The sequence below is a fragment of the Montipora capricornis genome, chromosome 14 (assembly GCF_036669925.1).
Source record: "Montipora capricornis isolate CH-2021 chromosome 14, ASM3666992v2, whole genome shotgun sequence".
NCBI classification, from domain to species: domain Eukaryota; kingdom Metazoa; phylum Cnidaria; class Anthozoa; order Scleractinia; family Acroporidae; genus Montipora; species Montipora capricornis.
Genome location: NC_090896.1, coordinates 15,531,759 through 15,550,023, shown reverse-complemented (window position 1 = coordinate 15,550,023; position 18,265 = coordinate 15,531,759). Strand labels below are relative to the sequence as shown.

General features: G+C 40.2%; 2 protein-coding genes across 2 annotated transcripts in view; one reads left to right on the top strand and one right to left on the bottom strand.

Moving 5' to 3' along the window:
- Nucleotides 1–564: 564 nt before the first annotated feature.
- On the bottom strand, nucleotides 565–13,297 carry LOC138031488 (proton-coupled folate transporter-like). Its single transcript, XM_068879176.1, has 6 exons — nucleotides 13,146–13,297; nucleotides 8,615–9,829; nucleotides 6,173–6,256; nucleotides 4,467–4,626; nucleotides 3,331–3,380; nucleotides 565–806 (listed from the first exon to the last, which is right to left on the bottom strand). Exons 2-6 carry the CDS (start codon nucleotides 9,714–9,716, stop codon nucleotides 565–567), a joined length of 1,638 nt encoding a protein of 545 aa, XP_068735277.1. The 5' UTR covers nucleotides 9,717–9,829; nucleotides 13,146–13,297.
- Nucleotides 13,298–15,842: 2,545 nt separating this feature from the next.
- Nucleotides 15,843–18,265, top strand: part of LOC138032568 (translation initiation factor eIF2B subunit delta-like) — a 17,371-nt gene continuing 14,948 nt past the window's right edge. Inside the window, exons 1-2 of the mRNA XM_068880274.1 lie at nucleotides 15,843–15,897; nucleotides 15,979–16,046. Of these exons, the coding sequence (XP_068736375.1) occupies nucleotides 15,864–15,897; nucleotides 15,979–16,046 (102 nt within the window). The 5' untranslated portion in view covers nucleotides 15,843–15,863. The remainder of the gene's footprint in view (nucleotides 15,898–15,978; nucleotides 16,047–18,265) is intronic.

The window sequence follows — 18,265 nt, the reverse complement described above, 5'->3', positions numbered from 1 at the left end:
ACCGAGGTGTAACAAACGCAGTTAACAGTTGACGTTTCTCGCCGGTGAACCTCAGATGGTAGACTTTTCTCTGATCCAGCACACTACACCATGAATGGAATGAGATGCCGGTCTCACACTGTTTTCTTATTTAATTCGCTGTAGTCTATAGATAACCTCGTTCCACCCTCTTTTTATAAACATAGACAACACTACTTGAGAATGGTGATTTGGACTTCCGGATGAAACCTCCAGTAAGTCTGCAATGTAACCTTTAACGTCTGGGTAGAGTGGACAGGGTATGGAAATGTAATTATTCTCAACTGGCTGGTAACCAGTCAATCTAATATCCATTTCCGATTCTGGAATGCAACCAAAGTCATCATCGCTCGTTGGGAATGCGTCTGCTTCTTCAACCAACAACTGTCTTGCCTGATCCTGTTATTCACCGTCAGTGCACTCAAATCAACTTCAGATAACCAGGGAAAATCACTCTCAATCCGTTCAGCAGGTGTATGTTGTTTACAAAGCGGTCCCTCGCATGGGACGGTGTCTCAGGATCCTTAAACCTGAGTTCAACAGGAGTCACTGACCGTACAAGCTTGAGACGAGCCAGGACAACTCTCCCAGGTAAGGTGATGTCGTGGTTGTGTTTTTGGTCACTGTGACTGATAAGATGGTTGCATCACCCTCTTTCATGGTGGTTAAGGATTCGTGGACTGCCAATCCTGAATGCCAGGTGGCCAACCCATCTGGCTCAAAAATGACAGGGGTCTTACGGTAGATCGGTCCAGTATTAGCAGGAGAACGTAAGCGAACGGTCTGCCCTGCAGGGAAAGTGTGTGGCTACTTGGTAGATTTAACTAGACTAGCTGGTAGTACGTATTTTAAAGCTTCTTAAAATCCTTCCTAGCAATGCATCGTCTTCTTTGCCTCCAACAAGTCTCAAGGAATAGAAAACCATGCGCAAGAGAGTCAATATAATAAAAACCTTATTGAACTACTGTAGCATGTTCGGACCTAACGCTAGTTCAATAACATCTATATACCACACAAGTGAATAGTGCTCTCCGAGCGCGCTGATTGGGCAACTCGGAGGTAATTATCCAAGTACTTTTCATCTCCACTTCGTTGAGTTATTGTTAAGGGCCCACAGACGTATTTTTCGCGCGTTGCTAAGGAGGTGAAATGTTACTTCCGGTGACTGACATCATCATATCGTGAGCTGACCAGGAAACCCACTCACAAGCAAAAACCACCGCACGAACTGTTGATTCCATCGAAGGTTTTTCCTCGCCCTTCCTCGAACTCGTTCTCAGATCAACTGCGCATCCGTTAACGAACTGACGTCAGGTTTGAGAAAAAGCTAAATTTCCTGCGGTCGTAAAATTAAATTATTATTTTTTAATATGTCACGTTTCACCTCCAAATACAGAATATAGCTAAGCATTGATTTTTTCAAATCATCTTTTTTGAAAATTCTATGGGTATTTCAGTATCGTTTATCTCTCTAATAAGAACATTTTTCAAAATAAAAAGAAAACCATGCTTGGCTGGATGCAAAAACGAATACAAATTATGAAACCACTGATTAAATACCCAAATTGAGTAGCACGTAGACAAATTTAAATTTTTCTTAAAAATTGGTCATGTGACCATAGGCGTGGCATGATGACGTCATATTTAGGGACATTGGTTTACACAAGTTGGAAACTGACCAAAATAATGCCAAATTCTCTCAAATTAGTTAACTATTACATCCTTAGCAACGCACCCCAAAAAATACGTCAGTAGGCCCTTAAGGCAAGTTCGTCTTTGTCCGACTATTAACACTCTCTGTTTTGGGCAGCGCTTCTTCTGATTTCAGTCCTGCAAGGCAATCAGTATGTTTTTGTTTAGGGCTACCGCAAATAAGTAGATTAAGCCTTGCATGCCGTAATATGGTTTTCTTTATTTGTCGAGTTGGTACCCGAGCTATAAATTGAACTGGAAGAAACGTTCTCCAGCACTGCACGAAAAAAACTAGGTTGGTGAGATATTAAATCTGGAGATCTTTCAAACATAAAGTTGTCCGGGCTACCGAAGAGCGCCCGCTGAAGTGGCCAATCGCTGCGCGCACATCATTTGAGAGATGTACATGTAAATGTATAGATCGTTTTCACGTGACCTCACAGCGGCCATGTTGGTGTACAAGAACAATAGACGTTCTCTCCTTTGGGAACCATACTCTATTTTGATGCATATTCCATGCGTACATTTTGTATTGTTTTGTACACAAATATGGCCGCCAAGTCACGTGAGTAAAAACCTTCTATTTGCCGTTTCTTTTACAAAATGTGGCTTTAAATTCGTTTTTAAAAAACATACTTAGCTATGTGAGTGAGCAAGTGAAAGGCGTTGGTCAATTTCCGAGATGACTTCCAATTCTAGCAAAAAGCATTGTTTGCGACGCCATCTCAGGCCCTTCAGTAGTGAACTTTATAGACCGTATCATAAATGGCGGCTAAGTAATTATTCTTTTGTCTTTATGCTAATCATCCTAACTAGCCTCGTAAACACAAGGCAAAATTCAAAAGAATTTTTGTTCCAAAGTGAGGCTAGTTATGATGATTAGCACAAAGACGAAAGAATAATTTCTTGACCGCCATTTGTGAATACGGTCTCTAATGCTATCACATTATTGGCTAGACGAGCAGTTTCTACCGATATGATACCGCTATCTAACTTTAGGGGGCCACTTTTCCAAAGGAAATATTTTGGAGTTCGAGTAACTTTGGTCTCCAGTTACACTCGAACGAACAAGTTCCTTTGGACAGAACATTATCATGCAACATTGTGTTCGATTTGTGTGAGCGTCTCGGCATCTCTGAATTTTCCCCGTTTTGTGGGATGTTTCGTGTTGGTTAAATGACATGTTGTTAAACCTAAGTTGGGACGCAGTCCTAATGGAGCGTGTGCGCAACGGCGGACATGAAGATTCGATCCGGTTCACATTATGTTGTTGAATCTGTTTCATTTGTCTCATCTATGTCAAACATTTTCAACAGACAGTTTGTTCTTGGTCAAACTTTAGCCCACCCAACAAGTTGTATTTAGCAAACGTGATATCGGTGGAAACGTTTGATTACGTAGCGCGGTTGACAATGATAGAAATCTTAATGTCAGTTTTTCGAGACTCTCACTATTGATTGAAATTTCTTATCACTCGAAAAAACAATCTTTTCTCCGCAAACCCTCTTCTACATGTTGACGGATAGAGCGAATATGAACAAATTTCCGACTGAGTAAAGAGTCTTGACGCAGAACAATAATAATGCCACGGGTTTTTTGCATTATTTATAGCTACAATACCTGTGCCTTCTTCAGTTCTGGTGTTTGTGTGATCGTTCCTCTTGTAAATTCTGTTGGTTGGAAAATAACGAGTTGATGCAATATTCAGAGTTTACGATAGCAAATATCTTAGAAGATCAGGGGGGAAGCAAAGTAGGAGGAATTCAGTTCGAACGCTGGCATTAAATACTTAAGGCGCCAAATCGTAACCTTCCTTCTTTTTCCATGGAACTCCGGTTTTTGTTTTTGTGATTGGTGGTATTACCAATAACAGAGTAAACTAGAAAAGTGACCACACTTCGGCGTTTGTTATCGGAATTTTATAAACAAAAACGACATCGTTGACAGCGCAGTTACGACAATTGATGAATTTGCTCAGTTGAAAACCAGCATTCGAGCTCGTAGTAGCAAGTCGGACTATTTTCTTTTTGACAACAGAGAAATATTCTGAACTATGATATAATTTTACAAATAGATAGAAAGCTCTCAGACCCAATTACAACAGCTTTCAATTGAGTACTGTGAGACCAAAACCTAACCTTAGGCCCGTTTTAAACGTCGCCGCATTTTACATTTTACGGAGGAGGCAGTATGGCCCAGTGGTTAGGGCGCTTGCCTTGAGATCCGGAGATCCCGGGTTCAAGACCCGCCCTGACCACTCGTTGAATTTGTTCCTGGTAGTCCCTGGTTCAAATTCCCAGCTGCATTTGTAAATAGCCAACTGGTTTGCCTCCGGCCAGTTGGGATACTTAACAGTTGTTGTTGTTCTGTTCCTTCGTTTCGTTGTTGTTCATTGGCCCTGAAAAGCCCCTATGGGGAGCGGTCAATTACGTATGTATTGTATTGTATTGTACATGTGCCGAATCTGATACAAATGAGCGAAAACAAACGATTTTTCTCATTTGTATTAGATTCGGTATATGTAAAATGCGACGTTTAAAACGGGCCTTACACTTTCATAGTATTAAAAAAAAATAATTAAAAAAAAACTTAAGGGAAATTAAGATCGTCCGGGCAAGGGTTGTCTTGCCGGTGATTTTAAATTGACTGACGTTTCGAAAAGCGGAAGTAGAAGTGATTTTTAGACCCTCCACTGAAACCTATTGTATTTCCATTATATCAGATGTACTGTAGTTTTAAAGAATGAAAAGACTTACTCAGTTAATATGAGAGCAGCTATCATCAACACGGCCATAACAAGAAAACAAAACCCGTTTAGACCAACGTGGAGAAAGAGTGGATAGATGGAGTTAAATAAGGCGGCTCCACATAAAGTGCACAGTGTTTCCAGAGTAGCGACAGCGGCAAACAAAGCACCTAAAAACGAAGCAATAGCATGAAATCTCTAACCTACAGTAATTCGGTAAAAACATTGATTGGTGTTGTCATCTGCAATGTTCTGCAACTAACACAGTCTGCAACATTTTTTTTGTGTGGCTACCTTAGAGACCTTCATTTTTCTCAGTCTACATCCTGGGTGTCTTAATAGACTGCGCAATGGTTTCTTTTCAAAGCCGCCGTACCGGTCGTCGTTCCTTAAATCATCTGTATTGAGGCATGCAACTGAAAGAACATAACCGAAAGTCCTGGGCCCAGTTGTTCAAATGTTCAAAGCCCGATTAAATTAAGGCTGGTTTCCATATGATAACAGACAATCGCAGGTCGCAGAAAGTTCTGCGATCGTCTGCGATCATATGGAAATCAAAGTTCTCCGATCTGCGATCGAAACGTATCCCATAACATTTTTAATTCTGACCAATGATTCAACTCTTCTTAGCAACAAAGCCCGAATGTTCGTTACTGTCTGTCAGAAACACGAAGTTCTCTCACTAATGTGTGGAAAGCCCCAAGTTCTTGTCTTTTCATGAACCCTGCCCCAAACCGATGTTTCCTTCGGTTTTGAAGCAGACGATGCCGTTGCTTCAGGACTAAAAGAAGAAATAACAGGGTCGTAACGAGGTATATGGGATCACGGATCAAAGGTCTGAAAAGTGCCGGATCAAGGATCACAGCCCTCGGATCTGGAATCACAACGGGTGGGATCGGGATCAGCAGTATTTTTCATGGAATGAGGGATCAGGGATCAAATTTCTGCGGGTTCAGGGATCAAATTTCTCATTCTCGTTAAGACCTTGAAATAAATTTTCTTGCTGCAAGATTTCCTCCTCGATGTCCGCCATGTTGTTTGCTGCGATTTTCCCGCGAGCACAACGCGCGTGTACATTTGACATTTCTGCTGACCGAAATGTATGGTTACAGTCGGCTCTGCGATCGTTCTCGATCGTCTGCGATCATATCCTGGATTATTGGAACTTAAAGTGCAGTTTATTTTCTGATCAGAAAAAAATTTCCACAAGATTTTTAGTCGTCAGTTTTGACAGAATTTTTGCTCTCCTTTAGCATAAGATTACGATGCCAAGGTTTTTTTTTTGACGGGGAAAATTCAAACTTGGGTTGGTATTTAATCACGGTTTAGTGTTAATCGGGTTTCAAATAACTGGGCCCAGCCCAAAACTTTTGGGGGGACAACCCACTTCACTCCTTTTTCGGTCGATTACTTCTAAATTACGTTTGATTTTTAACATGACTACAGCCTTGCAAACATTCGCCCCTGAACAATGTTGAAGCCCCTCTCTTGCACAACACTTTTCACAGGTGTTTGACCACTGAAAACCAACGTTATTCATAGGTGCGGGGAGGGATCAATGGAACTTTTATTTTCTTCGAAAACGACAAAGAAGTGTTTTGGCCAGAATGGTAGTTCCCAGGGTCTTTCACCATTTTAGGCCTGGACTAAGAGACCTTGGGTACCAAGAATGTGTGGAAGCAGGGGACAGGATAGAGGAAATACCAATAAACTCACCCTGTTCATCAGCGTCCACAAGTTTAGACATCTTGGCTCTGATGATTGGTGTAGGGACACCGCCCAGGCATGCAACCAATGGAACTAATAACAATATCAACACTTATCATGATGCAAGATAAATCAAATTTTACGCCCTGGATAAGAAATTTACGCCCATTGAAAAGTTTAATTAAGTCGGGGGTAGACCTGAAAGTTGTTTTCACGCCGCTTAAAATCAGTTTAATGGAAATATCTCGTTCGCGTTTCAAGCAATACAAAAACCTTACGTTCATAACACAAATCAATCTTTTGGGGTGTTTTGTAAATTTTTTGTTATACATTTTGGAGAAATAAGAAATAGCTAAGATTTGCTGTAGTTTAAAAACTAGAATTTTAAGTTAAAGATTGATATACATGTATGGACACCACCTATTAGCTTGATGTCGGTTACTTCTCGGATTTCTTGGAAAAATTCGCCTTAAGGACGTTCGCGCTAATTGTTTGTGCGCAACGTTACTGCGCAGGTAACGCGACTGTAATATGTCACGCATTACTTCGAGCATTAGTGAAGTTGAGGTTTTAAAACCTTTGCAAAAACCGTGGACGATAAGTCTTGCACAGCGTTGGATCAGAGAAGATCGTGATCAGTGAAAATTGATCTAAAATATTTATGAAAGTCAAGTAGACTACTGCACGACTGATATTCGCGAGGTTTTATCAGTCGTGCACTAGTCTACTTGACTTTCATACAAGTTTTTCAAGCATCAGTCAAAATAACATGGCGACAAAAACGCCGAGGAAAAAATTCCAGGCCGGCAAAAGAATGGCACATTTATTTCCGAATCATCATGAAACTTCAAAGAGAAGTGAGCGGGAGGATGGAAAAGCTCTGGAAAAGGTAGCTGATCGAGTAGACTAGTGGCTGAAAGTTTGGAAAACTCGAGGACGAACCGTTGCGTAAATTTAATGGGGCTGTTTCTTTTTAATGTTTTTATTACCCTACGAACTTAAGTTCAAAGTGAATGCATGTTTTTAAAGTTCTTTTCCTTTACTTTCGTGAAAATTGAGCAGTATTTTCGTCCTCGTCTGCTTGAATAGTGCGGACCTGCGTGGAAACAATCAGCGATTGAATTTCACAAAAAACACACTCCAGAGGATGAGTATGACGGCAATGGAGAGATATTATACAAAACACCAACCAAATGAAGATGACCCCTTCTTAAAACTTCGTTGCTATGCTCGAGAAAGGTTTTTTTTTCGGTAAAAACCTTTCATCTCTTCAACGATCGATCCTCTCTTGGGTTCCAGTCCTTGCCCGACAGGTCACGCAAAAGCGTGACAAACGAACTTTTCCAAGAGCTTTGCAAAATCACATCGATTTTACTCATTCAGATCATCGGTGACCCCTATTTTTTTAATCATGAATCACTTACTTTACTTACTATGTACAAAATATGATGAAATGAAAAAATTTTCACCGTAAGAAGTTATCTTTTTTTAACATCTTCTTTCCTCGTGCCATCGAATTCTGGTAGTGGTTGCAACGGATAGAGCTTACGAAAACGCTCGTCGAGGATGAATTCTACTGTTTACCACATCCCTAGCGGCATACAATTATCTAAAAATCTCACTCCTAAAAACCTATGCACGGAAACTTTCACTCCAACAGTTTATTTTTATGATTTTCGATGGATGAGCAGATGAGCCTACATCTCGCTATTATGACCGATTTCTCGAAATTAAGGCATTTTTCCACTGCCATTTTCTCCGAAACAAAGTCGGTGACCCCCATTTTTTTTTTCATTTTTGGAGTAAGTACTTTATGACCTAACTCTAGGCGAGAAATGAAGAAAATCTCACCGTAGGAAGATTTTGGCGCGAACGTCCTTAAGGAACATGTTGGAGTTACCTTTCAAATTTTTTTTATACTGGCTCTCATGTTGCATGTCGCGATGTTGTGATTGATTCTTTTTTTAGCTCAGAATTTTTAAACAAGTTCAGTTTTGATTTTCCTTTGTTTCAGATTATGATAATGATTATTACACAAAGAAAAATCAAATTTAACCAGCACTGAATGAACAGTCTGATTCTCCTCGAGCTAAAGTATTGATGTAATTAGCTTGGCACTCTTATTATGCAAATTCGCTTCAACTTAGCCTTTTCACGAACCGCTTTTTATCATTATGTAACCTTAATAATGGCGCAAGATGCACCGAAACGTCGGTTTCTCGTGATCACTTATATTTCGTCTCGTGTATTTCCAAATCGTTTCTTATAAGAATTTATTCATTTATTTATATAATTGTTTTTACTATTCAAATGTACCACCCACGTGATCAAAACAACCCTTTGTTTCGGTAGCCAATCATATAAGGCTCTGGTCGCCACTTTGATAACGACAGGTGACGTCAGCGACATCAGTTTCGCTCTTTCTAATTGCAAATGGCAAGCATTACTTACCAATAAAAAACTGCGTTTTGGTCTCAACAAACGCCATCATAATGAGAGAGCAACAAATGGATATCATTCCTGCCTGCATAACAGCATGTTCAGATAAAACCATGCGCAAGAACTTGAGACCAAGAACGGCTCCCACGGCTTGTACGAAAAAGCTTGTTGCTAAGTAATAGCCAATAAAAATTGAGTTACAACAAAGAGGCCGGTCTATTGCATACAGTACAATAACACTACCAAAACCTATTGAAGACACAATCATGAGCCCAGACGTCAGCATCAATATACACATTTGCCATCTCTTTCCGGAACGTGGGTTTGTAAAGATGTAAATAATTACTCGGATATGCTGTAAACTGAAGACTTTGACGGTTGAATTTTCCATCAAATGTTTTGCTCGCGACTCCGGGAGTTTTAAGACGACGTAGAATAGAGCGAACGTGTGAAGAGAGAGCATCATCATATAGGGCGCTTTGTAACCAGTTTTATTGATCAGCCAGCCACTGCTTAAGTGACTCAGCATTCCACTGATAAAAGCAGTCGCTTCCAAGATACCCAGTCGAAAAGCACGCTGGGATTGGTCTGTTACGTCCGCTATGTAAGAAAAGACAGATAAAACCATTGTTGGAAAGAAACCGCAAATTCCATTTATAAATGCTGCTAAGAGAAGCAAGTGGATTGGAAGATTAAAAGTGATAACCCAAAGAATAATTGCTGATTCCACGGCACTACCAAATATGGGAAGTCCCATGACTCTTCGCCGGCCTGCTCTGTCGGACCAGGCCCCTAAAAATAACGCGACAAAAAGCGACGGGGCGCTGGCGGAGAACACCATGCCGAGCTGCATAAATGATGATTCAGATTGCACAACCTTCTGTAGTTTTGCACTTTCAACGTCTCTGGAGACGTGTGTTAGATCACAGTTGCTTAGACTAGCAGTGGTGTTGTAAATAACTCCTTTTTCTTCGGAAAGTCTCTTGTGAATATATTGTTGAATGACTGGCACGTGAAGAATGATACCAAAAGCGTAACAAAAGATCACTGGCTCAACAGTGATTTTGCTTATACAGGAATCGGCCTTGTCCTCTGCAAGAGATTCCTCTGACATTTTCTCAATATTGAAGTTGCTAGCAAAGTTAACAACTTGGCCAAGCTTTTCCGGGTTTCAGAGCTTGTACCGATTGCGTCAGTGATTAAATCCACATTGCTGAATGCTGTATCCTATTCGATGATGAAGAAGAAAAAAAGTAATTGGTCAGCACTAGTGATGTCTAAGTGGCCTTAAAAGGGTACTGTCGTGCTAAATTTAGGACAAAACTGGGTAAAAGTCTAAAATACTACTTTAGCTCACACGTACAAGATTCCTGACAACCCACTGACAAGATATGAAAAATATTTGTTGCACCAAGAGCTATTCGCTCTTAATTTTTGGCGACTTTCTGCGGACACCACCTCAAAACTTGAGTTTCAATCCATTTCCATCCTCTCCATCCATAAAAGCAAATAACAAAGAATAGCTTCAGTGCACTTCAATTTTTATTGGCAACAAAACTACACCATTATTTCTTGGTCTTGATTGATGCAAAGACGTATTTTCGTGTTTTGAGGTTTGACTGAAATATCGCCGTGACACTGCCCCTTTAAACTGCTCAGAAATAAGGTCACTTCTGATTTATCAGAGAAAACAAAGAAACTCGAAACTGGAATTATCAGGCCCATGTTGCTTAAAGAAAGAGAGCACTGAACGCTCTCGGTCTACTAGAACTGGGTGAATGACTGTGTAGGGTATGGACGTTTCAAAATGTAGAATGCGATGGATCGAAATTGATCAATCACAACCATAATGAAGAGATTTAGCAAATGGATAGCGTTCATCACCCTTCAAACGTTTCTTTAGTGTCCTTTGCAAAACACAAACAAAAAAAGACGAAGAAGGAAACAGCGCGAAATGACTAAGTCTGCGAATGTGAGCATACTGCATTGAACATTTCATTCTCTATCTTTATCTAGAGATATGAATGACATCTTTGTCTTCAAAAACAGAATTTTTTAAAGCTTAATACTTTGTTTATTTCTTACCTTACGTTTCATCATAAGTTCTAAAACAGCGTCACTGAATGAAAGATCAAGGCGACCACGAAATTTTCTAGGAACTGCATGATACCCACGGGTACAAAGGATTTACAGATATTTGTTTGGAGTTTGTTTTAGATTAAATTAATAGACATTCCCGCGACCAGCGATGTTTAATTTCCACTCCCTACAAAAATGTAACCATCGTGCCCCTCCTTTCAATAATCTTTCTGGAATCTGCAAAAATCTAGCAGACACAGGGCCAGCCACAACCAGGGTACTTTCTCCAGGGAGGAAGAGAGAGGGGACACTGGGAACGAGGTTGTTTACGCCTGCCCAATGGCGGAAGAGTGGAAGTGACGTTGCATCATGTCACATCGCGCATGCGTGACAGAACATTGAGGAGATCCTTCCCTTCTCTCTCTCAATCTCGTCACCAGGGCCTCGGATCTTATGTCTGCGCATGACCCGAGGCCCTGTGAAACTCGATGTAGGAGAACATGCGCCGTAGGGTTCTTATAGCCAAAAATTGCCTATTTGAATCTTACGGCGCCTTCTCCGCCTCGTCTTAACATGAATGCACCAATCAGAGACGTTTTTCGTTGTTTTTCACCCTTTGTTTCAGGGTTCCCCAGAGCTCTCTTCTCCCTAAGTCATGCGCAAAAGAGAAGAGCTCTGGGGTCCAGATTGTCTCTCGCTAGAGAAGGAAATCAAGGAAACCTCTGCCGAGCTGGCTATTGCCCGATCCGTTGCAAAAGAGAAATGTAGGCTTGGGGACCGAGACAGCTATCACACTGAAATTACGCATGGCGGAAAGTTTCCGACGACAAATTACTCGATAGGCTAGGGTAATGAACATCGTTTAGATAGGACTTAACAAATACTAAAACCTTTTTAAGGGCAAAGGCTAAGCGCACCATTAATCGTTATCATTATACCTCACCAGTGGGTTTCAAAAGTGTACAAAAGAGTCAGAGCTCTCCTTTTAGCATCCTCCGCCACTGTAGCCGTGCGAAGACAGCTCAGTTCAATTCCCACCCTGGTCAGAGTTTTTCTCTGTCCTTGTGTCGTCCCAATGACATTATTAGGGCTAACGCTCACATGGTTTACATGGGTAGAATACAGCACTTCACATTGCCCTGTAATAGTTAATTCTGTTGAAATATAATACTACACGGCCAACGTTTGCAAAAACGTAACACTTCCTTGTATCAGTTAGGATTGATCTATCTGCCTTTCATAATATGATCAATGCCATCTGTGTTTAGCACCATTTCACGGGTGCCTTATTACAGGAAAAGCAGGGGCAAACTTCCAACTGCAGCGAGGTCAAATCTCTTGACTTCCCCATGACAAGATGCCAAGTTTCACATGATGTTTATGCTTTTGAACATGAACAAAGTATTTGTTCGTACTTAAAAGCAGAACAGTCTTGTGAGTACGATGCTCGCTACAATTCAATTTCCCCGGCCTGCGTGCCGAGACGACTTCGGATCATTCTATCTAAGAATTTTTTCGATATATAAATACAAGGCCGTCTTGTTCTGTTTGCAGTTACCATGACAGCCAAATTGAAAAATCAACAGCCCCCGACGGAAAAGTTTGGTAAAATTTCTTCCAACCGTATCTGAGGGTTTTAAACTCGTTTTTATAAAAGAGAGCACCTCGACCTTTTCTCGGCTAGCCTTGTCTCGGAGACAAAAATAAGTTCATGAAATTGGCATATTTAAGACCACTGAGAATCCGCTACTTACGTATTCAGTTAAACCAAAAGAGGATAATGGGATAAGTATAAGAAATCGTGTGAACGCGAGTACATTTCGTGATTTATGGGCACGGGTGATGTTTTGAAAGTTCTCGAGCCGTCAAAGAGGCGAGTGCAATGTGAGAACTTTCAAAACATCACGAGTGACTATAAATCACGAAGTACGCCAGCAAGTTCACACGATTCCCTGTAGAAGCTAAGGTAATTCTTTAAAAGTAATAAAAATCTGCCGCATTGGATCCAAGACTACTACTGAACTTTTCTTTATTATTTATTTTGAATTGTTAGAAAGTAAACTCGTCATATTTCACAGTTACTTTTCGAAGAAGCATCTAAAACCGAATAAGCTGATGATCGCAATTAATCTCTGGCCCAGAGGTTCGTCGGAAGTTTTGAATTGCAGGTCTTGTCCATGTCAATTCCACTGATCGAAAAGACTCGAAATAGTCATAAGAAACCAGGACAAAGGAAATTTAAGTATTCCGACAAAATCTTTATATTGCAGAAAGTATACTTGTATACTTGTTGGGTGATGAGTCGAATAATGGGAAGGAAAAGTAAATTTCCTTTTCGTGGACGGTTGAACGATCTGACTTATAATCGTTCAGATAATTAACCTCCACCCGTGTTTTGACCTCATTAAAATGATATTAGCTTGCTTTCTGATAAAATAAAAGAACAAATCTGAGTCTATCTAACCTGATATCGTCCTTCCACAGCAACAGCTCAGAATAGGTTTTAAGAATTCCCGTTATTTTCCAAGAAAAGCGACGATCCCATACACTGTTTTGACAAGTTGGCTTAAAATTGTTTACAAGCTCTCAATGATTAGGTTTGTTTCTTTAAGCTTCCACCAGCTGAATTAATGGGCCTGTTTTGGTTTGATCACTCGTACACAGGTACCAGCTTTTGAAAACTTTTCTTCCATATCGACTTCACGCTCCTTGGATGGTATGGATTTTGCTTGTAAACCGTCGCTTGGCGTTCGGATCAAGTAGAAGTCACTGGGGAGCCCGAGAACTTAAACAAATCACAGTGACTATACTGGTTCCGATGCATTACGATTAACTTAATCTTTCGATTTTGCCTGTGACCCGACAACTGATTACATTTCGTTGCTGATCGTCCGAGTAAGGAACAGAGTCGGAGTAATTCGTAATACGAAGAATTGTTTACTACAACGACGGCGGCTTAGATAACTTACGGTTGGCTTTTAGCGGAATGAATCACTGATGAAACAGTCATTCCGTGTCGTCCCTAGTTTAAAATGACAATAACTTTGTAGGAATTATAATAGCAAAAACGGGTTAGAACTGTAGAAAGAAAAGTGTAGTTAATTGTAGTTTCTCGCGCCCTTCATAGCATCACTACGATCGATATTATAAACTCATTAGGCTTAAATCATTAGTACCTTTTGCTAAAATAAATGTAAAGATAATAAATATCCACTTAAAGCCTCCGCTTTATTCCTTTGTAATTTATTACTTATTTATTTACCCATCGTTTACTTATTATTCTTTGTACTTGAATATGTTGCACTTCTTTTTTAGCGCAGGTATTTAGATAATTGCAGGATGGGTTCCTGGTAATTGACAATTATTCCACAAGCGCATGCGTTTCACAAGGGCGAGTGGAATAATTGTTTTATTGAAAAAGCCCACAATTTATGGATAAGTTTTCTCTACTTTATTTTGTAAAAACCAAGAATGTTGGTGCGTAGTTATTGATTATGATATTTGTAGAGCATTGTATAATTAACAATTATTCCATGAGCGCGCGTTGGATATGAGATGATAGATAGCCAACGAGGCGCGTAGCGCCGAGTTGGCTATAATCATCACATATCCAACAAGCGCGAGTGGAATAATTGTTTTATTAAAAACGCCCCAAAATATAGAAAACTAGACTACAATAAAAATAAAAAGGCCCAAAAAATCACACGCATGCTTGCTGTGTTTGTAGATCATGGTATAATGGCTTATAACACATGATGGCTTAGCCAATCAAAACTCTCGAATTGCATTATCCAATCATCCAGTTTTTAATAATAGCTCTTATTATATGCTCAACAAGATTGGTCTGATTTTGAAATTTCTCGCCCGATTACTCCCTGTTAAAATTGTACTCTACTCAGTGCTATTGCAATTTCTAAGTGATATAATATACGATGTTCACATGATGTATTAACAATAAAGATTGAAAGATTTAAAAGAAGAAAAATCCTCCGTTAGACAAAGGTGAGAAACGTCCTACTAAAAGCCTGTGTACCATTGGCGCATCGACAATCAAAGATAGCAAAGGCCGAACGCGGACGTTCTAAAACTGATGTTTTAACATATTGACTATACATTAATGAACGAAATGATATATGACAAGTGAATCATATACTGAGCTGCGGATATGAAGTCAAGTAAAGGTATATGATCCTCGCAGTTATGGACGCAATTTTAGCAATTGCTTAGAGAAGCCTCAAAATTCAGGACTTCAACGGGGCTTGAACCCGTGACCTCGCGATACCGTTGGGACGCTCTAACCAACTGAGCTACGAAGCCACTGACGTGTTCTAATGTTCCCGTGAGGAATGAACCAATGAACAAAGATATAAACAGTCAACTCCCGTTATAGCGGACACCCTTGGGACCACGATTTGGTGTCCGTAATAGCGAGAGTACGTAATAGCGGGGTGCGAGAAAATTTTTATCTCAAACCATATTTACAGAAGGGGGTCACATGTGTGTTCATTTTCATTAACTCCAGTACCTTTTTCAGGCCCGTTGCACGTAAAGAGCGTCAAAACTTTATTTACAGACAGAAGAGAACTTAACAGAACAGGAGTTACGTACCCTTTGTGTACAGTACTAAGTACGTAAAAACAATCATCGTATGTTGCAGCAATGTCCACACATCCATCGTTTTGGTTTCCTACTGTACTGTAGTACAGTAGTCTACATTTGGCTTACAAGATCGTTCCAATCGGCTCTGTGTACTTCTCCTTTGAATTGCAACTTCCCCCACTTTGTCGCCAAGTTCACTTAATTCATTAGCAACCTTAAACTCCCCTCTATGAAAGAAAAAAGCAGAAAAAATGGACTTGATATGTGTGCAAATATTCCAAGATGCTGCTCGGTGTCCGCTCAAGAACGAGAGAGAAAACAATAAAATTGTGACGTTGGGACCGAATAAAGTGTCCGTAATTCCGTAATAGCGAGAGTCCGTAATAGCGGGAGTTAATTTCAGTCAAACGTCTGTAACTTTCGCCGGGGATTTAGCTGCTGTCCGTAATAGCGGGGTGTCCGTCATAGCGAGGTGTCCATAAGGCGGGAGTTAAGTGAAAGGGCCTCTCCGGCCAGCGGCTAGATTTAAGCATTGATAATTACATTATGTATCCCTTATTATAGTGTAATCTAAGAATACAAGATGGCGGATAGAGCAGTAACAGAAGACACTCAAGGTAATCTTATGTTTTGAACCACTGAAAATAGTAAGACCATCTCCTACATGATTAAAACGTTCTCTCTTTAATCTCTCTTAGTGTACCTAGAGAAAAAGGACGAAACTCACGCTGGCAAACAGTCAGTTGCCGCCGAAAGAGAAAGTACGGTAAGCTGATAAAAGCACTAATTTTATTATAGCACTAATTTTATATTATATTAGAGGATATAAACAATGTTTATCTTGTTAATTTGTCAGTCAATGTAATCACAAAATGATTTGCACAAGACTTAGTTTTTGGTTTATTAATTTAATTCGTGCATGTAGGACTTAAGTGTAAAGTAGACAGGGTGTAATACCACAAGGAAGGGTTACGTTTTTACAAACGTTGGCCTTGTAGCACTTATATTTAAACAGACTGAACTGATTCGAGTGTAATGTGAAGTGCTAGTTTTGTACCCCATATGAACCATGTGTCAGCGTTAGCCCTACTGATGGAAATGGGCCCCGCACAAGGACAGAGAAAAACTCTGACCAGGGTGGGAATTGAACCCACGACCTTCGGGTTAGATCTCCGCCACTCTACCGACTGAGCTACAAGGTCAGACGGGAGCAGGCCGTGGGAACTGAAGTTGTTAAAGTCACGGCAATGAACATGTACAAGTACAAGGGAGGGTTACGTTTTTACAAACGTTGGCCGTGTAGCACTTATATTTAAACAGACTTAACTGATTCGAGTGTAATGTGAAGTGTTAGTTTTGTACCCCATATGAACTGTGTGAGCGTTAGCCCTATGCTATCTGTTTAAATATAAGTGCTACGTGGCCGACGTTTGTAAAAACGTAATCCTTCCTTGTAGCTCAGTCAGTAGAGCGGCGGAGATCTAACCCGAAGGTCGTGGGTTCAATTCTCACCATGGTCAGAGTTTTTCTCTGTCCTTGTGTGGGGCCCATTTCCATCAGTAGGGCTAACGCTTACATGGTTCATATGGCGTACAAAACTAGCACTTCACATTACACTCGAATCAGTTAAGCGTGTAATACTGTAGGCCATTTTACAGTTGTTGGCTCATTGACCTAGCCTATGAATGGCTGCAAGGCTGCCGGTGACCTTGTGTTGATACAGTCCTCACTGCTTTTATCATGTAAATTATGCTGTTGTAATTCTAATTAGTCTACATTAGCATTAGAAAAGCAGAAAGGTTTGAATGGGTGCTTTCCATTATGCCTGACCATCAGGTCGGAGACCAGTGGAACTAGCCATGGAAAATGGAACAACAGTTTTCATCAAAAGTCAATATCCAACTGGACTGAAGCGTTCCATTTATGTTTCGACCAAAATTTTGGTTCTCTTACATCACAGTGAAATGGGACTGGAACCAAGAGTTTTTGTTAATGAAACGGTCAGACCGAACTGAAACGGACCTTTCCATTTGACTTAGTCCGAAATTCCCAGAAATTTTAGCTTAATGGAAAGCACCCCATGAAAGCAGGGTCACTGGCAGCCTCGCTTCCATTCTTAGGTAGGTAACTTAGCTACAACTGCAAAATGGTCTATTGAGTTTATTTGAGATATTATTAAGCTTAATTGTAGAATACCCGTCTACTCCAAAACACTTCAAAAAAATTGCAGCCACTCTGTAACGCACTAAACTGTAGTTACGTGGCTACATGGCTAAGTTCAAACAGTGGCTAAGGGGATATTTTTTGAGCAAACGAACAGTTGATACATCTCATTTGATGGTTTAACATATAATAATTATGCGTGGATATTTTCATTTGTGAGTTGCATAGTATTTTTTGTCGCCCCGCAGAGGCGTGGAAAAGTAATTATTAGCATTGAGCAAAATGTCCACGAGTATTATATGTTAAACCATTGAATGAGAGATTTATTGCTCCGCTGCAAAAAAGGTGTTATCTTCCTTCAACTTCTTGTGATAAGAGATGCATCATCTGTCCTTCAGGGCATGTGTGAATGATGCAAATAGCAAAAAAATGCAGCCAAATGTCCTTTATTTGATTGCGTAAATGAAATGATGAGTAACAAGCGATGACGAGGTAAATTCTCTATCTTTTTATCGTGCTGAAAACTATTTCTTTCATAGAAAAAATCCTGTTTTGTCCATACATGTATGTATTTGCTCTGTTCTAAACCGGTTCAACCGGTACACTGCAGTGTAGTACCATCTCATATTTTGCACGTTTTCTTGACCAAAATGGTAAAATGGCATGGTAGTGGAATTATAATAAATGTTGTTAACCTATTCATCCTGGAAGTGGCCCCATTGATGAGTAAAATAGTCTGGCATTAGACGGAGGAAAATCTGTTTAGTGTCACTCTCAAGACTGAAAGGGTTGGACCTACGTAGCTTTTTAGTGGGTCCAGGT